The 23873-nt window shown below is 37.7% G+C and overlaps 2 protein-coding genes across 3 annotated transcripts; both read left to right on the top strand.

Annotated features, from left to right (window-relative positions):
• Nucleotides 1-1124: 1124 nt before the first annotated feature.
• On the top strand, nucleotides 1125-10619 carry LOC307146892 (T-cell surface antigen CD2-like). Its single transcript, XM_079851226.1, has 5 exons — nucleotides 1125-1283; nucleotides 2407-2703; nucleotides 2816-3058; nucleotides 4233-4373; nucleotides 10041-10619. Exons 1-5 carry the CDS (start codon nucleotides 1226-1228, stop codon nucleotides 10103-10105), a joined length of 804 nt encoding a protein of 267 aa, XP_079707352.1. The 5' UTR covers nucleotides 1125-1225; the 3' UTR covers nucleotides 10106-10619.
• Nucleotides 10620-10647: 28 nt separating this feature from the next.
• LOC307146899 (T-cell surface antigen CD2-like) lies at nucleotides 10648-23489 on the top strand. Of its 2 annotated transcripts, XM_079851235.1 has the most exons (8): nucleotides 10648-11121; nucleotides 11308-12454; nucleotides 15397-15459; nucleotides 20560-20859; nucleotides 20969-21211; nucleotides 21957-22061; nucleotides 22484-22523; nucleotides 22639-23489. In XM_079851235.1, exons 2-8 carry the CDS (start codon nucleotides 12448-12450, stop codon nucleotides 22655-22657), a joined length of 777 nt encoding a protein of 258 aa, XP_079707361.1. In that variant the 5' UTR covers nucleotides 10648-11121; nucleotides 11308-12447; the 3' UTR covers nucleotides 22658-23489. The 2 variants fall into 2 exon arrangements, with proteins under 2 accessions (XP_079707361.1, XP_079707362.1); XM_079851236.1 differs by lacking the exon at nucleotides 10648-11121 and having other exon boundaries at nucleotides 11876-12768; nucleotides 22639-23488.
• The last annotated feature ends 384 nt before the right edge of the window (nucleotides 23490-23873 follow it).

The following is a 23873-nucleotide window of genomic DNA, read 5'->3' on the forward strand; positions in this document are numbered from 1 at the left end:
TTTTCCCAGGCTAGCTTAGGCTGCGTCCGAAACCACATACTCACTGAGTAGGTACTTAATTTCAACAAGTACTTACTTAACGAGCGTTAAAAGAGTAGGTACTTTATAGCCAGATCTCGTTAAGTATGAATGCGAGCCGTACATCATCCGCCATGTTGACGTTATCATGTGACGTACGACAATATCACAAGTTCAACAACTTAAAAGATATGAACGACAGGTTTAATTTATCTATCTGTAAATATCTTGATATTGACGAAACTTGCTCATTTTGTGGTCTTGAAGAAACAGCTGCCCATTTATTTTGTGATTGTAGTATAACCAATAAATTATGGGTTGATTTAAGTTCTTATATTTTTAACTCACTAATGTGACCCACAGTTTTATCCTTAAAGATATTATTTTTTATTACGAAACCTCCAAATCGTCATCTCTTGAATATGTTGTTAAATTTCTTCGCCCACAAGCAAAAGTCGCTTAAATCTCCATGGTTTAACCATTTATAACCATTTTTCATATATATATGATTTAACTCGTATTATCCCTCAGGCTTATAAATAGCAAACAAAAATATTTTCATTATGTATTATTCAAATATATTTATCCTTGTCATTGTGCTTTTTTCCCCTGTGTATATAATCTTATATTATGATGTATGCAAACCCATGCTTGACAATACAGAGACAGGTGATGGTGGGAACGGTGGTCAGATGAAGAATGAGAACTGCTGTGTTGAGATGTTCCCACCTTCACCTGTCTCTGCCGTCCATCATGTCCCTCATTGCTGCAGTCAGACTGGGATCTGATCATGGATGGGAGAGGGACATGGAGGCTATCTTTGCCTGAGAGCACCGTCTGCCTCATCATGAGGTTGTTGCTTGGCTTCACAATCGGAGGCAATAAGGGTGGGTGGAGTGATGGAGGGTCTCATCCATGGCACCATTTCCAGGATTCAGCTAAGGAAAGATAATTCTCGCCTTATTCTATTTTATGGATACTAAGGATTCGGACATACTTATTTGCTAGCCTACTGTTTTTCCCCTACTATATAGTAGGGAAGTATCAAGTACGGTTTCGAACGCAGACATAGCCTATATTTAACAGAAGAAAACGAAGCCCCGCCCATCACTTCTGGTTCTGAAACTGCGGTTTTGCTGATACTATTGGATTTCCTCCAGTTGATTGTGAAAACATTTCTGCAACATTTGCTGTGTTCAGAAGAGCAATGAGCTGCCAATACAATCTCTTATTTTTATTCCTCTGTGGCTTCGCTGCACTCTCTGGTAGGTTCTGACTTCCCGTTTTTCTTATATATTTTGTAAATATAGATTTTGTAGTTGAGATCAAAAGTTGCGATCAATGTTAAGAATGCATTTCTTTTCATGCATACTGCATTATTCTATACCAACTCAATATTATAAATCATATTGTAACATCTAAATTGTCAGAAAAAATACAGTTAAGGCATTTTTAAGTTTCAGATCAAGAATAATATGTCCTTAAAGCAACACATGCACTTTTATAGTGGCCACTTGAACAAATGCACTTCTACTATACATACTGTATGCAATGAGTGTTTGTTCGTGTCGGTCTTTAATAGAAGACAATCACAGAAAGTCGAACATTTAGATATGTAGTCAAATTATAGTGTTACAATAAAGATTTATTGGACTTTATGTTTCTGAAGAACATTTAAACATCGATGGAATCTTTCCATTCCACAAAAAGTTCTTTGAAGTGGAAAAAGGTTCTTTAGATTATTAAAATGTTCTTAAAAATAAGACCTTTTAAGACCTTTTGACTGAAATGTTCTTTGGAGACCCAAAATGTTGTTTCTATCGCTGCTGAAACTCCCTTTACTTTCATAGTTCAGCACAAAGTCTGTATTTCAGGAACTATTTTGAGTCTTGTTTTATCAAGCACTGATTTGTTGGTTTCAGAATCATATATATATATATATTTTTTTTTTTTTTGTCATTATATAACAAAGGCAGATTTTAACTCAGAACGGTTTCTTTATAGTTATATAAATGTCAGGTCAGGGCATATGTGTTGTAATTTTACACAAATTTAAGTTCTGTTGGCCATAACAATGGTTTGGTATTTTTAAGTTACCTTTTACCTTTCAGCTGTTTTTATAATAATTTTACTGTTTAAGTTTTTTAATAGGCACTTACGCAAATCCCCATTTGTGACAACTTACCCCATACAGTGTGATGAAAGAATATAATATTGAACTGTGTTGTCTAAAGTTAGTGTCTGAACCGAAACTGACTTTTAAAAAGAAACTCACCCTGAGAATTATTCTTTCTCTGTTTTTATGCTTTTTTCTCATAGTGAACCAAACATGAGCAGTTGAACCCTGTTGAGTTTTAATAAATGCTAATATGATTTTATTTATTATAGTCTCAACAGAGACATGTGGAAAAGATCTACTAGTGGGAACGTCCTGCATCATTAAGCAGACAACAAAAAACAATGAGAAACCTCCTGAGATTAGATGGATCCATGACACACGCGGCACCATTCTTCGCTGGAAAGGTGGGATTATCAAAGACAAATCTGAAGGTGTATCTATGGAAGAAGATGGATCATTGAGACTTTTAAGTGTTAGTCTGAAGGACACGGGCAAATATACATTCTACGCATATAATGCTGATGGTAAAGAGATTGGTAGAGGAGAAGTGGAAATTAAAGTATATGGTAAAATGACAAACATTTCTACCCTTCCAACACAATAATAATAACAAAATCAGACTGTATATTTCTATAGTAGTTACAGTATTAGGAAATAACCACCATGTTTCTGAAACAGAAAAGGCCCCTAAACCTGCTGTGAAGTCCAACTGCACAAAAGATGGGAAAGCGACTCTCACCTGTGACATCGGAGAAAGAAAAGATCTGACTCTATCCTGGTATAAAGAAGACAAAATAATCCAGAACGAAAAAAACCCTCAAGTGTTCTTGTCATCTACTCAAGCACAGGAGAATAAACCGTACTCATGTGAGGCACACAATCCTGTCAGCAAAGAGAAAAGTGAGAGTGTTACAGTATCATGTAAGTATTTCTTATTTCACATGCTTTTTATTCTTAATGTTCTGATTTGGTGCTATAATTGCTTATCTTTATCTTTTAAAATAATAAAATAAATGTGTGTGTGTGTTGTCTCAAAGACAAGATAAAACATCTAAATCATGACCTTTAAGAGTTTTGAACATATCTGAAATGAAATATTGATGTTAAACATAAACATGTCTGTAAAGTGTCTGTGTGACTTTTCACGGTTTCACTTTAGTCTCATAAAGTATATGAACTGGTTTTTGGCCCATTTCATGTTTTTGCTGCTGACCTTCAATCATGAATCTATGACAGTAAAATAACCGTATTTTGGTGCTTAACCGCAAAATGGTGGTAAACTGTGAATTTACTGAAAATAAGTCAAAAGTGTGGACACACTTATTTATTCACAATTAGCCATCACAACTTAAAATTTAGCATTAGAATAACTTCCCTAATGAACTTGCTGAGATAACTCAAATATCCAAGTTGTCACTTAATACAGTTTCACAATTCAAGTTGAATATAACTTAAAATGAAGGCAGCACAAACACTTAATAGTGTTCTTTATTCAACATCAGAGTCATGGAAACCATGAAATGACACAAGTCTGACACAAATTATGTAGTCACCAAAAAAGTTAACAGATAAAATTAATAGAAGAAAATGTTTCCTTTATGTTGATGTCAAAGGTTGTGTTCATTCAGATCAATGGAATTTGAATTTGCTAACATACTTGACATTCCCTCATCTTTACAAGGAAAAAGACTATGCAAAGTAAGAGAAAATACAACCCAGATAAGGTTAACTTGGTACTGTATTGGGTCGTACTGTAGATTCAGTACTGTAGATTTAAACTCTACTAAGTTTTCTTCAGTACCTGTTTGAGTCGGCCCACGTCTCGACCTGTTTGAACACTATCACTCGGGAATAAGGTCTCTAGTGCATCCCTAAACACTATCACTTGAGATCTCTAGTGTCTAGCCTGAGCATTAATCAAACAGACTCCAGACAATGCCTTCGAATGTGCTTTCATCATTAATTAATTCATGAAATAATGTTGGATCTTACAGTATTACCCATGATGCAGATTGTAGGATTTTAAGAAGCTTAAAATAGATGTTTTTTTAATGATCCACTTGTCTGTTATTGATTTCATGGCCATGTCTTACAGGTTCAGGTCCAGATAAACTCATTTGCATTGATTTCTGGGTCATGGTAATCATCGTAGCCGGCGGAGGAGCCCTTCTGCTAATCTGTGTTCTCATCATCTGTGCGTGTCAAAGCTGTTGGCAACTTATGAAGCACCAACAAGGTTAGCAACGTCTCCATCGCCTCTAAATAAATCAATGAGCATTTGCGTTTTCAACAAAAGATCAAACTGAAGCTGTAGTTGTCCTTGTTGAGCTTGAAAAGTTCCCAGCACAATCATCAACGTATTTCAATGCCAACTCTTAAATACAGTAATTCTAGGTTTGAACCTGAACGTTCCAGGTTTCTTTGTCTTCAGAGACCGCATTGTGTGTGTGTGTGTGCTACACTATCTGTCCACTTTGGGAGTTGGAATTCCAGTTGTCAGTGTGGAGAAAATTTCTCAGTGTGAGAAAGAGAGAACAACAATCAATCTGGTTTCAAAAGCGGACACTCAACTGAGACGGCCCTGCTCTCAGTAATTGAAGCTCTGAGACTGGCAAGAGCAGCCTCCAAATCCTCAGTTCTCATCCTGCTGGATCTGTCTGCTGCCTTTGACACAGTTAACCACCAGATCCTCCTGTCAATCCTAAAGACGAAGGGCATCTCGGGAACCGCACTCCAATGGTTCAAGTCATACCTCTCAGGTAGGTCCTTTAGGGTTTCGTGGAGGGGTGAGGTGTCTAAGACACAACATCTAGCTACTGGAGTGCCTCAGGGCTCAGTGCTTGGACCACTTCTCTTCTCCATCTACATGACATCACTAGGATCTGTGATTCAGAAACATGGTTTTTCCTATCACTGCTACGCTGATGACACACAACTCTACCTCTCATTCCAGCCCGACGATCCGACGGTAGCTGATCGTATCTCAGCCTGCCTGACAGACATTTCTGGCTGGATGAAGGACCACCACCTTCAACTAAACCTTGCGAAGACAGAGCTACTCGTGGTCCCGGCCAACCCAACACTTCACCACAACTTCACCATTCAGCTAGACTCGTCATCCATAACTCCATCTAGATCAGCCAGGAACCTTGGTGTGGTAATTGATGATCAATTGAACTTCACAGACCACATTGCAAGAACTGCCCGGTCATGTAGATTTGCCTTGTACAACATTAGGAGGATCAGACCCTTCCTATCAGAACATGCTACTCAACTCCTTGTCCAAGCGCTTGTTTTATCCAGACTTGACTATTGCAACGCTCTCCTGGCTGGTCTTCCAGCTTGCACAGTCAAACCTCTGCAACTGATCCAGAACGCCGCAGCTAGAGTGGTCTTTAACGAGCCGAAAAGGGCACATGTCACTCCTCTCCTCACAAAATTGCACTGGTTGCCAGTTGCCGCTCGCATCAAATTCAAGTCACTGACGTTTGCCTACAGAACAACCACTGGTTCTGCTCCCTTTTACTTTAACTCTTTACTTCAGACTTATGTGCCTTCCAGGAACTTGCGCTCTGCAAGTGAACGGCGTCTTGTGGTGCCATCTCAAAGAGGCACAAAATCTCTTTCTCTGACCTTTACCATGACTGTTCCCTGCTGGTGGAATGATCTGCCGAACTCAACCAGAGCGGCTGAGTCCATAGCCACTTTTAAGAAACGGCTGAAGACACTTCTTTTTCGACAGCACTTGATCCAGTAATACTAACACTTTCTCTCTACTACTCTATTCTGTTCTATTAAAAAAAAAAAAAAAAAAAAAAAAAAAAAAATGCGTTGATTTAAACTGAGAAGGGTCATAGCACTTGCATTTTGTTGTCCTACTGCTAGTTTAACTGCTTCTATTGTTCTCATTTGTAAGTCGCTTTGGATAAAAGCGTCTGCTAAATGAATAAATGTAAATGTAAATGTAAATGTTAATGATATACATGAGTGTATGGGTGCATGATGCTTTGAGTGTATGGGGAAAGAGCATGACAAGTGCGAGCACTGTGCGTTTTTCGCCATTAAAGTTTGCGAGTCGATCTGAGGAGCGAGAGACGGGTCTGTTCTGTTCTCTCCAGATCGGGATTTCCTTTTGCCTGATTCCGAAGCGCGGTCCGGGGCTTCTTCGGATCAGGCAGAGGACGCTGCATCACTTGTTGCTGGTGCCGCCTCCGAGCATTCCTCCCATGATGATAAAGTGCAGGAGGAACTACTCGAGGTGATGGCAAGGTTACAACCATAGACTGTAAAAAATCTGGGACATGGGTGGATCTGAGGTGCCTGGTTGCTGAAACCACACCCGCCTAGCTCGACTTGATCAAGTTAACTCAGGCTAAGGAGCTAATGCTATATGCTACTGGCAATACCAAGTGTGCGACCACACAGGGCCTCGTACTAAAGTGACAGCTGACTTATAGTTCATGTTTTTTCCCTTTGAAATACTATAAATAGTTAAAGGGCACCTATTATGACTCTTATCACAAGATGTAAAATAAATCTCTGATGTCCCCAGAGTATGTATGTGAAGTTTTAGCTCAAAATACCTAACAGATAATTTTTTACAGCATGTTTAAATTGTCATTTTTTGGAGCTCAGAAAAACATGCTGTTTTAGTGTGTTTATCCCTTTAAATGCAAATGAACTGCTGCTGCCGGCCCAGGGGGCGGAGCATCACGAGCTCGCGCTCAGAGCCAGGACAATCTTATCTGATAATATCAGAACAGAAACTCTCAGTTGCGGTGTTCATTTCGACTCGGAGTCGGACAATAATGCCCACAGAGCCAGAGAATATATGCTGTATAGAGATAGAACAGGTATAGTTTAGTTTAATTATGGTTATAACTTATTTGTCATCTGATTTTATCCACTATTAATACAAGCCTGCTGTAGCAGACCCTGTCCGAATGATGACCAAAATATACTGACGAGTTCAGTGAAGTTTACATCACACAAAAGATGAGCGTTAGTTTTACTCCAGAGAATCTCTGTAAGAGCTGAATAAACACAGTAAAAGAAGTGCGCATTAAAGTCTTATCCATAAACTCTCTCTCTCCCTTTCATTATCATCAACATACACAGCGAAGTACACAAAACACTCGTTGCAACTAACAGTAAACAAATATACACACCTTTTCAGTGGGTGCTGAATAAACTGGTAAACCTTATATCCGTAAAATGACTCGATGAGCTGTCATAAAGTGCGTGCTCTCACTTTCATTTCTGCCGTGATCAGTAACGTTAGTCCTGTCGCTCCTCCGGAGACCGTAAGCTGGTTCACGAACAGTACTGATCCATCCTTGAGTAACAACGGGAGTAAATGAAGACTGCTATGTTCATTCTTACATCCATCAACAAAACACCTCAATCGCTTAGGAGACATTCTTGTCTACAGCTGCTCAAGCGTCGAAACAATGGCAGACTCTGTGTCCAGCTCACTCAGGGCGGGTCTATGCTCAAACTGCAGTGTCAATCAACCGTCGTGGGAGGGGCCTGTGCAAAGTGACGTCACATTGCCCCGAATCTGAGAACAGCTAGTTCTGAGACAGTGCTTATGATTTATGGGGATTATAAAAAAAGCACTGGGTGGATTTTTATCATTATAGGGTGGTTGTGTACACACACTGCCAACACACATTTATGTTCAAACACCATGTAAAAGTGAATTTTGCATAATAGGTGCCCTTTAAAAATGAGACTGTCTGTATTGTGATGTTGTATTATTCAGATTTTTAAAAATGTATTATGCAGTAATATTGCTCTGAGCGTGTGACAGTGATTCATGCGCATACATGTCAGTCCTTTATTAAAGAGCTTTATTAAATCCATTTACCTCAGAAGTTCAAGTAAATGCGCTAGAAATCCGCACTCATTCAAGGATTTGCATGTATTGCATGGACGGAGAGCAACGTTAACGCAAAAAAAAAGTAGCTTCTATATCTATAGACGTTTTTAAATCTGAACTCCAAAAAGCAACAAAATTGTCAGACATCCATGAGTTCACAGAGGAAAACAACTGAAAAACAGCACTGGTTATTCTCTCGATACTCAACAATGACGGAATCAAACGGCGTGGGCGAAGGTATAATGTCAATGTGTGTATTAAATTGTATGAAATAATCCCGAAAAAAGCACAAACACGGCAGAGATGCCAAGTTCAGCAGCTGAGATTAGCTGAGGTAGTAACGTGATGCTAACAGACAGCAGACAAACGGCTAGCAGTGACAGCAGCAGCAATCCACCTGTCACTCAAGTGGCCACGCCCTTAATTATGCAGAACTTTAAGGCTTTAAGTCACTTCCGTGTTGGTTTCAAGAGATAGACAGGGAGGTTGCTGCTCGGTTACAACTGGACTGGCCACAGGAACAAGATACCCCCAAATGCTTAAAGTTAGCCTACATGACGAGTATGGACTATTGTAGGTGCAAAGGCACATGGTTATATGATGTTGCCTCAGATCGAAGAGACGATCGTGGGCTATCTCTCCCCTTGGAGCGCATCATCATCATCAAAAATAAATAAATAAATAAGCATTTCATTCAGTGAGTCAGGCTGGTACTGCGCTGCACACCATGGCAGTGTTATAGGCATACCAGGCTGATCTACTGAAAGATTTAATTATGGCCTTTCATCTAGACCGTGTTTACTTGTCTGGTTGATATTTGGCTGCATTTAATGCTGAGGAATTAAATGATAAATACTCATCTGATTTGAAGTTAGATGCTTGTATTAATATCTTGTCTTGCTGTTCTCTGGCTACATTTAATTATGAGGAATTAATTAGTGAAATAGCCATCTAAAAAAATGGCCTTTGACAGCGCCTCCCGTAATTTTAAAGTGCATGAGAAGTTACTTGAGGTGGTGATTCATGCAGTGGCCAGATTACAGCTCGATTGCCCCTTCTTTGAGGACCTCCATGACGTTAACTCGCTCAAGGGGGAGATGGCCATTCAGCCCAAGGGATCTAAGTGCCTGTGGACAACACCACGGTAGTCACCTACATAAATCGCCAAGGCAGACTGTGTTCGTGCCATCTGAAAAGGCTAGCACAGCAGGTTCTGGTTTAGGACAAATTCCTGTCCTCTAGGAGTTAGTGCTCATTCTACCAGGGGCGTTGCTTCCTCCAAAGCTTTGGCAAGGAGCGTCCCCTTACAACAAGTATGTGATGCGACAGGCTGGTCCTCTCCGCATACATTCATCAGATTTTATAGTTTGGATACTCATGTGACTCAAGGCTCACATGTCCTTGAGTCCACATCCCAAGCTCATGTCTGAGAACTTTCATGTGCTTGTGAGCACACTCTACATTACCGTGAGGGGTCCAGACACTTCCAGTCTGGCGCTGTTGGTATTCTCATTCCCATAGCGCTAGCAGCGTAGCATTGAGAGAAGCTTTTGAAAGGGTACGTCTCTGGTTACTTGACTGTACTTGACCCTGCTCCCTGAAAAAGTAGGAACGAGATGCTGCATTACATTGCCACACTGAGGATTTGTCCAGACGTCTCTTCGGACAAAGTGATACCTGAAGGCGCACCTGTTTCACATCTATTTATAGCCTCTAAAAAAAAAAAAATTCCAGTGACGTCATCATCAGATGTTATCTGAGGCCAAGTTCCTTGGCATGTTTGCACACATGCTTCACAACCGGTCACACACAAAGGTGTTCCCAAAGCGCAATCAAGTAACCCGAGACATTTTCTAAGAATCCACACTTTCAAAAATGAGTAGAATAGCTGATCATCAAATATATCATATTCACTGTCTACCGTATGTAGATTTAGCATTACTTGGTATTAATTTGAGAAAATATCATTCCCAGTGCACGCAAACTTACCAGATTACTAAACACTCTGTTGATATTTTCCAGATATAAAGGAGTTCAGGCTAGCAGAACTTACCCCAGGTCATACCAGTACAAACAACTCCAAATAGACCACTAGAGGGCAACCGGCACCCCCCATCCTGTAAGAAGACCCCATGCCCTGCAGCCCATCTCCGCAAACCCCGCCTTGAACCCAGACTCAACCCAAAGCCCAGATCCATGCTCGCCCCCCCCCCAAACCGCCTCAGGACGAAGACGATCCGCCTTGCTTACCTCGGCCGAGGAACATACAGCACCGAACCAAGAGGAATCAAGAGCCGTACCGACCAATGGAATGAGATTAAACAATAGTATATGGGACTTTCCTAGAATGGTTTTCATCGACTAAAATCCATATTTTGATGGTAGTTTAGTGTCATTAAAGAAAGAGTTTTATAAAAATGAACATTCGATCATACACTCAGCCTCATGTTGTTCCAAACTATTAGCTATTATTACTAAACTATTATTTTCTTTTTTTCGTCTTAGGCAGAATGTCCAAGCTGTTGTTGTCCATAGAAAGAAAGTAGTTGGTGATTTATAAGCTTAACTTTAATAAAAAAGTCTTTACAACTTGTGCGCTGTACTCCAAGTCTTCTGAAGTCAGTTTTTCATGATTTACAATACCACTAGTGGGCACATATCTTTCACTTTACTGATACCCATTTCCCTTTAAGACCATGCGCTTCATACACCACACATGTTTGGTCAGGATAAGCATCTAAACTTTAAAGCTGTGTGCGTTCATGCAGAGTTTATTTCTCAATACAGAATTAAGTCCCAGCGCTGCATTAAGCAGAAGGAGATGGAGCTGGAGAAAGCGTGCCTCATTGCATCACTTCTTCAAGAATCAGAGACTGAAAATACAACAGCTGTTCCCACAAACCAGAAGTGACCTTCACCCAGGGCAGGTAGAGACTGATATACTCTGTTCACAGAAGGTAGAGTTTGCTCACCACATACCGCATAGTCAGGTGCTCAACCTTTCTGCCTAGACCATATATGTCTCAGGATTCCACAGGGACCAGCTATGCCCAGCCACCTCCTTTTGCAAGCCCAGTCTAGTCTCAACCTCATCCTCCAACAGGTCAGTTACATCAACCTGTTAGGCAACTGCAGTTTGACCCACAGCTATTTTCAGCTGCTGTGATTTTGTGACTAAGCCTCTTGCATGAGAATAAATATCTTTTAAAATACAATTTGATTCTTGGTGTCTCTTATGCAGTGATGATGATTGTTTAATGATTGTTTTTGCCACAACAATTGGTGTCAGAAGTTGGGATTCCATGTTTCTTCTGGCCCTGAGTAAAGCGGATTGACGATTGATCATCCTGAAGCACTAGGCTTTAGTCTTACCTCGCAAAATTGAGAGAGAAGAGCCAACTGCTATCAGGACCGGGAGGAACTCCACTGGAATCAGAAAGAACCTGGTGGCAATAGAAGCATCTTTGGTAAGAGACAGCCAAATTTATTTTTTGTGGTGGTGTAATTTTGGTATGACTGTGAGTGAACCATAGGGGCTGAGACTATTTCTTTGGTGCGGGCATAGAAAGTTACCGGCGGTCCGGTAACTAGCTCGTAAAAGTGGACAGAAGAGCCACACATGATTAATTGGGTGAACCAGAATCAATCGAGCGCTGGAAAGTGCTCACGAAAAGATTTTCAGTAAGCCGTAATTACAGGGCACTGGAAAGTGCAGACCTGGCCGATTTTGGGTTAAAAAAATCGCATCTGTCTGAGACGTCTGACAGATTAGTAAGACGCGTGTCGAAGAAAAATCCAGGGAAAGTAGAATCAGCCAGTATGGGGTCGTCTCACAATAAGCTCGATCATTTCAAATGAAAAAGAATTACGGACATAAATGTATGCTGGACATACAAAAGCTGATCAAATATCATGATTATCCCGAAGAGGGAACACTGAGCAAAATAAGATTGAATGTGGTAAAAGGGTCAGTTGAAAAGAGCAGTGAAAAGAGACAGGGTTGTTGCGGCTGTGTTCGTCATGTGTGCAAAGAATGTGAGTAGACTGTGGGTTGTTGGATGGAGGAAGCAGACAGGAGAGAACGAAAGAAAATGCAGAATGAATTAGCAGCTAAAAGCAAATAGGTGAAAGAGGTTGTGTGTTAGAAAACGGCTCCACCACAGCAGAATGCTACTAATGAACAGTGTGTTTGTGTTTTCCCACATGCAACCGAGATCGTGTCAGCACCGCCGGCATATAATCATCACTATCCTGTGGTCGGAACTGAAAGCCCTGAAACTGGACCACGATCTCGACTGCTCTCCGATCAGAAGACCAAGACAACCACAAGCACAAAGACAACCACAAGACCAAGCACAACAGCGGAGGGGGGCAGAACCATCAGCGCCCTTCCCGACACCCCTGATCCGGAAAGAATGGAACCAAGCGAATGACAGGTTCTAAATTTGAGCCGCAGTGGGCTTACGAATGGCAGATAAAAGATGTTGATTGGGCAGAAATGATTTTGACATTGGCTAAGGATCGAACAAAACCAGTCAACACAGAGTTTATGGTGCCTGATAGAATGGCACCATATTAAATATTAAATAAAAAAACGACTGAGCGAAAGATACACGGATTCTCTTGAACCACCACCGCGTTTGCTGCAGAAAACTACTGCAGTGCAGCCAAAATGCTCTGTTCGACTTTTCTGAGATCCTTTACTCCCTTTACCTTTACTTCCCTGTGGATGACCTGTGACCTACTTTCTGTAAGATCTGAATTTTTGAGTTTGAATTTTTGAGATTGAATTTTAGAAAACTGAATTTGAAGTTCCGAATTTCTTCATCTTGAAAACTTGAATCTGTATTTTTTAAAACTGAATATTTGCAGTATAAGAATTCAGAACAAAAAAAATAGCTGTTTGAAAATACATGTCTATAAAATTCAGCCATAAAAACATTTCAATTTGTTAAATTTCAAATGTTCAATATTCGTTTAAAAAAACTCAAATTCAGAACTATTTAAACTACCACCTAAAATTCAATTTTGTTATATTTCACTTGTAAATAATTCAGATTTACACAATTCAAATCATATTGTCATATTTTAAGCTCCATAATATTTTAAGCTCCATAAAATACTATGTGAAACACTGAAACAGTTGAAGCGAATGTGCTGTATTGTGCAATCCGACACCCGTCTCCACAGTGACCTCTAGTGGTCAGAACAGTGTAAATGCAACAAAATCCAGGGCCAAACATGCATAAAAACACCTTTTACAAATCTATTGCACAATTTTTATTGAGAGTCAAATCTTTCAAATTCAATTATCTAATCATCTTATAAGATTATCAAGTGTCTATATGTTCTTTTATCAATTGTCAGGGTTTGTTTTGTTTGTTCTATGAATGGCTCAGCTAAACGGGCCAATAAGAGACTCTGAACAATCATTATTCATTTTAATTATAGGCTATTAATGTCTAATTAAAACGTCTACAAATGTATAAAACAGATATCAGGTAACACCCACAGACACTTGTTCATTTACAGAGTAGGCTATGGCTATTTGATGCCAAATATACGTTTTATTATTTAAGATAAACATTAAATTTTAAAAAATGTGCAACATTTACAATGTGACAGATGGGGAATAGTGCCAGTAAAGGTTACAAGCATTTTGGTACATTTATAACAAGATATTCCCAAATTAACTTGAAGTATATTGAAAGATTACGAGTAAACGTCTTTCTACGAGTGTTGATAAAGTAAAATAATGTAAAATGTAACATATTTGCACATAAGAAATGGTATACTTTTATATAGTAATGATAAAGACTCAGGATAAATTGACTTACATTATCACATTATACTCCTTTTTAATTTAATACACAATAACATTTATGTCACACCATAAGACAATTTTAGTCACTAAGACAGTAAACTAGTGAATAAATGTAAATTTCAGGACAAAATCTACAAGACCACGAATATATTTAGAAATATAAGAGTTGGTAGAATATAACCCAATGAGTTCCATGACTTACATGTGAGATTTTTTTAGCCAAATATGTCAACCACCCATATATATACACACACACACACACACACACACACACACACAAAATTGAAATCATAGTTAACTGTGACACTTAACAATAAGGTTAACTTAACATTAGTTAATGTACCTAACATGATCTAACAACGAGCACTACATTTTACAATACTTATTAATCTTTGTTAATATTTGTAGCAGCACATAAAAACTATCCAAAAACCGCTAAGGAGCTGAGTGCAGGAATAACTTCTGACACGCTTATCCTTAAAGCTTGCATGTGGTTTTCTTTTGTACAGGTTGCACAGTCAACAAAATATGTGGTCACATGACTTTCCCAGTACATGGCTCCTACAATCTTAGTTAATAAAAAATCCAGCTGTTCATTGTTTGTTCATGGTGCATTAACTAATGTTAGAAAATAGGCCTACAATTTTTGATTTCCATATTAGTAAAAGATGAAATTAACATTAACAAAGTGCAGTTCATTCTTAGTTCAAGTTAAACAGATGAAACCTTATTGTAAAGTGTTACCGTTAAAATAATAATAAAGTTGCTTCATCACAATTAGCACATTTATAACATGGACTGCAGCTGACACATGCGGGTCAAGAAGGGCCTGGCTGCAGACTTGCACTCTCAGACACCAGCGCTTCCTCTGCAAGTGACGTCTCTTGCAATCGACATGCCTCTCCGATGCCTTTTTTTTTTTTTTGCACAGGAAGAGCTGGTGTCTGAGAGTGCAAGTGCAGTCAATCTCAGAGCCAGGAGCGGACCTGGACCTGATAAATCTGTGGTCCGCGGATCCAGTTCCCACCCTCGAGTCTTCATCTTCCTCGCCGCTGTTGTGTCGAATTTCGACTCAAGTCAGTACCTGATTGCCTAATCCCCACCCCTAATCATAACCCCTTCCCCCACAACTAATCCTAAACCTACCAATACTAGGAGGGTAATAGTTTGGTGGGGGTCAGAATTCGGCAGAACACCGGTCCCGTCCGGAAATAATCTTCTTCAGCCTGTATCCCTGCCTCATCACTTCCGGGGCCCGGATAAAATTTAATTGAATAAAATTCTCTGTCAAATGTAACAAAAATGTAAGACATTTTTACATTTTTAAAACAAAATGTCAAATTCAGATGTAGATTGATGTGTCTTTAGTAAGTATGAACATCCAAACATGCAGTTTAAAAGTGTGTCCAACATTAGACCAACTTGATACCACATGTTTGCGGTTTCTGTTTTTGCACTTCCTCAGTATTTTCTGTTCTTACACCTTGTCTCAGGTTTTTAAAAGACGTTCTGATCTAAATACTGAAGTGCATTAATGTGTACTTTGTCTAACAGAAATGTCACATCAATGCTTGCTGGTCACCATCGTTATGTTCATCTCCACAGAAGCTCTTTCAGGTAAGTGAAGTTTATAATGTTTTATTGAAGATGACGCAGCATCTCTTTTTTTTTTTTTGTCGAACCTAAAGCAATTTAGTTTTACAGTGTTGTTGAGGGTAACACAGTATTGTAAGTTAAGTATTCAGATTACTTTTTTTAAGTAACTAGCAGCACATTACTTTTAAATTTACAACAAAATATCTGAGTTACTTTTTCAAATAAGTAACACAAGTTCCTATGTTTTCCCATTGACTGACAGCTCTCCTGTCCTCATGCTGAGAGAAACTGGGAGTAAAGGCTGAGGTGTTGTGTGCGCTGTGTGTTATTATAGTTTTGCATTTTTCATTCGTTTTTATTTTTATTTCGTTTTGACTTTTTGTTTTCAAATTCAGTTGAGTTTTAATTAGTTTTTAAAGTGGTTTTGCTAGTTTATTTATTTTTTATTTTTTGAAAATGCGTAGTTTTAGTTTAGTTTTTATTAGTTTTAGTGTTATTTTGTAATTTGGGTTATTTGTCAGGGGCAAGATTCAAAAAGGTCAGAAAAAGTATTGTGTAATAATAACTCAACAAAAACATCATACCATTTTAGAAATATGTATTCAACAATAACACCAGTACATAAAATGTATGGGCACAAATATGTAAACAGTTTACTCAAGACTCCACAGTAAGTGCAAAATGTGTAAGTGACGTGTGGCAGGAAGAAACCTAAATAGCCAACAGCATGTATTCAATCCATTTTTGAGCCACACAAGACCTTGCTGTCAGTGTCAGGGAGCTCAATCTGAGAAAAGAGCATGAAAAATGAAAATAAACTCTAGAGTCAACACATTTAGATGAACCATCTCAAAATGAATAGGCTACTCAATGAATCGGACTGCCCAGCATTAGATGCATGTGCTGCAGCTCTATGGCAAATCATTACAGTTGAATAGCAATACAATACTGCATATACTTGACATCATTAATTAACAGTGAATATTTTGAACACTTTATATATTTATTGCATTCAAATTTAAATACTAAAGAAAAGGCATGAGAGTCTGCAGTTTTTGTCAATTTTAAGTTTTAGTTTAAAATGTTTGCGATTTTAATATAAGTGCATGGTTAAATATTTCACCACTTGCTTGAGCAACTTAATATATAAGTCTATTTAGAAGTAATGCATTGAATAATACATTGTTTAAATTGTGTTAATGTGAATACGTCTATTAAAGTTGAGTGATATAAAAGTTGCTGCTAACTTCTGGATTTTAAATAAAAATAGTGAGTATGTGTTTGTGTTACAGCAGTGGATCAGTTACGCACTGCAAACGCAGCATATGTGAAAGCACTATAGCGCGCTGCTCCTGCACCGTATGTGAGAGTGTATGTGAGAAACAGGTAGGCCGGGAGCCAGGTCCACTCCTCAGGATGCTTTTGCTACCTTTTTTTCACTATTATTTCCTATTATCTTATACTTTGGGCCATCACAAGCTGATAATGACCACACCCAACTTGGCCCTGTTTGGTCTCAGGGGCCAAAAAACACAAAGCTTTTGGCGGAATGATGTAATTGTGAATATTAAGGTACTGCAGCTACATAAATGGCCATATAACCCTAAAATTTTGCATGGTGTATCCTGACACATAGGGGAAACTAGCAGAAAAAGATTCTGGGGATTGCTGCCTTTTTGCTGTCAAATATCACCCTCAACATACCCCAAAACACAAAAAAATGGCTGTCCGCCTGACAAATTGTCATCAAAAGTGATCATTTTCAAGCATTTTATTATACATATCACTGCCTCAAATGTACATGAAAAACTTCCCAAGTTTATAAGCTTCAATTTAAGTCCAAGATGACCTTTCTATCTAGAGGATTATAGCTGGTATAACCAAAATTATCCACTGTACCTCAAATCGGAGAAAACAGAACTTTCAAGCATTACCATTCCATATCGGATTAAGCATATTTTTTGCATATGAACAATGTCTTAAACAAGAGTTGAGACTTGACTTATGTACTGCTATACTATATGAAGTGAGTAATGTTATGCCCCTAGGTCAGGGCTATTCAATTAGCTTCATTCGAGGGCCGGATTATTAAATCGAAATGTTGAGGAGGGCTTATTTATTGAAACATTATTTATTACTTATTGAAACATCAATAAATAAGCTAAAGTAAACCTAAAAAAGTATTGTATTTTCTTGGAAATGTGGTACCCAACAGTATGCAGATTTATGAGTCTTTAATAAATAACTTATTTACAGCTATGTACAAAAATATGAATTATACAAGATCATAGCTATTGGTAAGAATTATTTTATTTATAATTATTATAGGCTTAAATGAAAATATTCTGACAGTGAGACGTGATAACCACAGGAAAACCATGCATGGCTACTCACTCACTACCACTGTATAACAAAATGCCTAAACGCAGGTAAAAAATACTGTATACACAAAATAAATTGTACCCACCTAATTAATCTACTGCAATATAAATGACTGTAAGATAGTATTCAGATAGATAGCCTCACAGATAGAATTTCATCGTTATAAAGACAAGTTCTATCAGTGTAAGCTCTTTTAGGGACTGCTCTCGTTAGTGCTGAAGGAGGGGCGGTCACTGCGAGCACAGACAGGAATGTGCAACTGTCTGTGCGCTCTCTCTCCTGACTGGTCTTACCAGCCGTGAAAACAGCCTTTGAGTGCTCTCAAGCGCACCTTACCAGCTGTGAGAACAGCTCAAGTCAAAACAAAAACAAAAAGAAAAGAAAGAGAGAGAAAAAAGACCGCTCGCGCTACTGTGCTGTGTCACCCGCACCAGTGTGGAGAGGTCCGAAGAAGAAGAAGCTCGCTCAGTTTCACAATCTCCTTGAAGATACGTAGAACAACATCGAAGTGCTTGGCTGCGAAGCAAAAAACTGAAATGCAATCGCACCCTCTGCTCATTATATACCCGCCCTGCGGGGCTGAACAGCTAATGCAAATGATTGCATGCCAATGTGTATTGGCTCGTTTTAGTTTCACTTGAAGTAGATTGGCCTCTCTAGCGTGAATCCTATCAGTCGGTCACGACGTACGTAGAGAAAAATATAAGGGAACTAAAATACAGCTCAAATGTAAAACATTTATTTGGTTCTTAGATCTTTTTGCTGCTTATCCATGCTGTACTTCGACGACTGGTCATGTTAGTGTATTGTATTAGTGTAGAATATAAATATTACTATATTACTAACCAGACTGACTTTATTTTCTGTCACACATCTACAGAAGTTCTTATTGAGAATTAACAGAGGTTTAGATGTTGATGTCTTAATGAAAATGTTTTCATTTGAGGTCACCATCATGGAGAGCAAAAAGCATGAAACAGATGAAGATGATTTGACTGATGAAATCCATACGAATAGCCTATAGATGAAGATGAGGAAGAGGAGAAAAAAGGTTGATTGAGAGTTTATATTCTACACTAATACAATACACTAACATGACCAGTAGTCGAAGTATAGCATGGATAAGCAGCAAAAAGATCTAAGAACCAAAGAAATGTTTTCTATTTTATGTTTGACCTGTATTTTAGTTTCGCCATTTGGCTGTAAAGAATGTTTACCTGCATTACTAACGTTGCAAGGTTACTAACGTTTACTCTATTGAAGGTTGGCTTTTTGATAACAGACTGCACACTAGAGTCATCTTTATTCCTTGTGTTGCGAGGACTTTGTGGACTTATGGAATGGTAATGCTTGAAAGTTCTGTTTTCTCCGATTTTAGGTATCTAAACGCAAAGCAGGAAATTCTTTCTGTTTCCTCCAGTTGATTGTGAAAAAGTTTCTGCAACATTTGCTGTGTTCAGAAGAGCAATGAGCTGCCAATACAATCTCTTGCTTTTATTCCTCTGTGGCTTCGCTGCACTCTCTGGTAGGTTCTGACTTCATTTTGTATAGAAATGTTAATAGACTGAAGTGGAGAAACAGTTTTTCTTATATATTTTGTAAATATATTTTATAGTTGAGATCAAAAGTTGCGATCAAAGGATATTAAGAAAAGTAATCCATATTAACATTTGTTTTCATGCAAACTGCTTTATAACAACTCTAAAATGCATCTAACATCTAAATTGTTGGAAAAAATAGTTAAGGCCATTTTTCAGTGTCAGATCAAGAAAAATATGTCCATGAAGCAACAAATGCACTTCTACTGTAGTTTTTGGACACTTTTAAATGCAAATCATAACGTTTACATGCAAACTGCTGCAATGAATGTTTGTTCGTGTTGATCTGTAATAAAAAACACTCACAGAAAGTCGAACATTTAGATATGTAGTCAAATTATAGAGTTACAATAAAGGTTATTTATTGGACTTTATGTTTCTGTGAAGAACATTTAAACAACGATGGAATCTTGGAAACGATGGAAAGTGGAAAAAGGTTCTTTAGATTATTAAAATGTTCTTTGAAATAAGAAAGAAATGCTTCTTTTTAGAGTTTTTAACTGAAATGTTCTTTGGAGACCCAAAATGTTTTTTCTATCGCTGCTGAAACTGCCTTTACTTTCATAGTTCAGCACAAAGTCTGTATTTCAGGAACTATTTTGAGTCTTGTTTTATCAAGCACTGATTTGTTGGTTTCAAACATCTAGTCCAAAACAGTCTGAAATTATTATCATTTGTGAAGTTTCAGTATCATATTATTTTTTTGTCATTATATAACAAAGGCAGATTTTAACTGAACGGTTTCTTTATAGTTATATAAATGTCAGGTCAGGGCATATGTGTTGTAATTTTACACAAATTTAAGTTCTGTTGGCCATAACTATGGTTTGGTGTTTTTAAGTTACCTTTTACCTTTCAGCTGTTTTTATAATAATTTTACTGTTTAAGTTCTGATTTATTAGGCTGTCTTACGCAAATCCCCATTTGTGACAACTTACCCCGTACAGTGTGATGAAAGAATATAATATTGAACTGTGTTGTCTAAAGTTAGTGTCTGAACCGAAATTTACTTTTAAAAAGAAACTCACCCTGAGAATAATTCATTCTCTGTTTTTATGCTTTTTTCTCAGAGTGAACCAAACATGAGCAGTTGAACTCTGTTGAGTTTTAATAAATACTAATATAATTGTATTTATTATAGTCTCAACAGAGATATGTGGAAAAGATCTACTAGTGGGAACGTCCTGCATCATTAAGCTGACAACAAGAAACAATGAGAAACCTCCTGAGATTAAATGGGTCCATGACACACGCAGTGGCCACATTCTTCGCTGGAAAGGTGGGACTATCAGAGAAATATCTGAAGGTGTATCTATGGAAGAAGATGGATCGTTGAGATTTTCAAGTGTTAGTCTGAAGGACACGGGCAAATATACATTCAACGCATTTAATGCTGGTGGTGCAGAGATTGGTAGAGGAGAAGTGGAAATTAAAGTATATGGTAAGATGACAAACACTTCTACCCTTCCAACACAATAATAATATCAAAATCAGACTGTATATTTCTATAGTTACAGTATTAGGAAATAACCACCATGTTTCTGAAACAGAAAAGGCCCCTAAACCTGCTGTGAAGATCATATGCACAAAAGATGGGAATGCGAGACTCATCTGTGACATCGGAAAAAGAGAAGATCTGACTCTATCCTGGTATAAAGAAGACAAAATGATCCAGAACGAAAAAAAACCTCAAGTCTTCTTGTCATCTACTCAAGTCCAGGAGAATAAACCGTACTCATGCGAGGCACACAATCCTGTCAGCAACGACAAAAGTGAGAGTGTTACAGTGCCATGTACGTATTTCTTATTTCACATGCTTTTATTCTTAGTTAAATGGTTAAAAATGCTCTTGTGTTGTCTGTAAGGAAACATCTAAATCTAGACCTTAAAAAGACCTGAACTTAAACATTGATGTAAAGCATTAAGACATTTCCTGTTTTTGCTGCTGACCTTCAATCATGAATCTATGACAGTAAAACAACAGTATTTTTCAAGTGCTTAAAATGTTTGTAACTTGCTGATATAACTTAAATATCCAAGTTGTCACTTAATACAGTTTCAAATTTATAGCTGAATATAACTATAATATAACACAATTAAAATTATGGCAGCACAAACACTTACTTTTAAAATTTAAACAACAATTAATTTTCTTTCCTTTACAGTCTTCTTTATGAGCACTTTTGGTACCAATATGTAACTATGAGGTACTATTACTGTATGCACTCTTTAGGCAAGGCCTTTTGAAAGTGTACCGCCCCAGTGACAGCTTTTTGTACCTTTTTCTGAGAGTGTATATAGTATAATTACAGCATTGCACTCTTAAAAATAAAGGTTAATTGGCAATGATGGTTCTACACTTAAACATCCATTAATTCTTTGTAGTGAAAAAGGTTCTTTGGATTATTTAAATGTTCTTCAAAATAAGAAACATAGTATTTTTAAAAAAGTAATTCTGATTATTTAAAATGAGTTTCTCAGGGTTGAATTTGTTTATAACCTTAATATATGATTTTTTTTTTTTTTTTTTTGCCTTAGGTTTTGAAAAACACATTTCGAAAAACAAGTTTGTCATTTGGATTTCCATTGTTTTGTTCTGCTTGGTTTTTATCCTCCTTTTCCTGTTTATACCAACTTTACATGGTAAGAATATTGTGTTTAATATTTTAAAACATTTGAAACATATATCTGTGCTTATCATTTGCTTAAAACTCAAAACAAACATTCGATCCGCTGGGTAATCTGACATTTGCCTGTTTTACTTCCATAATATGACATTGTTCTGTGCAAAATCAGATATTCAGAAAGAAAACAAATTATTTTACTTATTGATTTTATTGTTTATTGTTTAACAAAAAAAAAAAAAAAAAAAAAAATCTAGAATGGAGCCAATTTTGCTACAGGTTAACATTAAAAAAAGGAAGATGAAAGATTGTGAAGATGAACATTTTTAGAAAGCATGCACTCATTAATTGTTCACTAGGAATGTGTATTAATAGAGTAAATAGGCTTGATGGTTTCATATTGACTGTATTTGACTGATCGTGTCCCTGTTGTTCTTTAAGGCTCTTGTGCTGCTCGCTGTGGGAGACAAAAACTTCCAGAGTAAGTTTACTTCTTGATTCCATTCATTAATATATGCAATATTACAAACCAAATGGATATGATCAACCTGAACTGTTTTAAAATATACATTAAAAATGAGCATTTTTCCCCTCAGAAATGACATGCATGAGTGAATGACTGATGCTCATCATGAGCCTCCAGACTCTTCAAATGCAAAGCCACATGTGGATCTCCTCGACACATTCACCTGGTCATCGGCTCTGAATCCCAGCTTTACTAAAGCCTCTGCTCGTAACCGTCTGTGCTTCATAACTTCATAACTTTGACTGTTGCTCTTTGACCTTTCTGTCTATAGGCCGCACGGACACTGTTGGACATTCATCCTCAGGTTATGAATATATGAATCTGCTGTAACATATGCAAATACATTGTTTTCAAAGTGACAAGATGAGAATCTCTTTACAAAACCTTCTGCTTAGTTTTTATCTTTTAGCTCGGAGAATAGAGGAGGCATTTTGCTAAATTTAGATTCCAAGGTAATGAGTTTTAATGTTTTTGTTGTTTTTGTACATTACATCTATGTATGCGCTGTATGTACATGAACCGCAGTGTTTGTATGTGTTTCTCCTGTTTTAATGGTCCATTTTCCCATCATGAGGACATGCTTTTCACTAACAGGTTCTCATGACTGCCATCTTATTCACTCTGTGGATATTTTACCTGTTGTGATTGGCTGGTGACGGGAGAGAAATAAAGCTTCAACGGTCACTGAGAAGAGGAGAAAATGACTGAAATCAATGTGCCGTCTGGAGAGGATGTCTCCTGCCTTTAGATCTGTTTGTGGATTGAGTTTTAACGTGATTGTTTTGATTTTCTGTGTGCCAAAGTTTGATTTTAAGATATTATAGTCTCTAAGCAATTATCTTTCTTTATATAATGAGGTGGATAGCAGTTTTGTGACTTTTTTTTTCCTGGTTTTGGACTAATAAAGGATTTTTCATGTTTTTTTTGTTTTTTTTTTTGGTTGAGCCAACATATAAGAACTTAATGAAAGATAAATGGGTAACACTTTATATTATAATAACGTTCAGTTGTAAGTCATTTATAAGTGGTTAGTTAATGATGAACTAATCATTTACTAAACATTCATAAATGATTAGCAAGTGATATACTAACATTTTGGGCCCTATTTTAACGATCTGAAACGCAAGTGTCAAAGCGCAAAGCGCAAGTAACTTTGTGGGCGGGTCTTGGCGCTGTTGCTATTTTCCCGGCGGGATAAATGACTCTTGCGCCAGGCGCAAATCTAAAAGGGGTTGGTCTGAAGTAGCTTCATTATTCATAGGTGTGGTTTGGGCGTAACGTGAAATAAACCAATCAGAGCGTCAT

The sequence above is a fragment of the Squalius cephalus genome (genome assembly GCF_949319135.1).
Source record: "Squalius cephalus genome assembly, chromosome: 2".
NCBI classification, from domain to species: Eukaryota; Metazoa; Chordata; class Actinopteri; order Cypriniformes; family Leuciscidae; genus Squalius; species Squalius cephalus.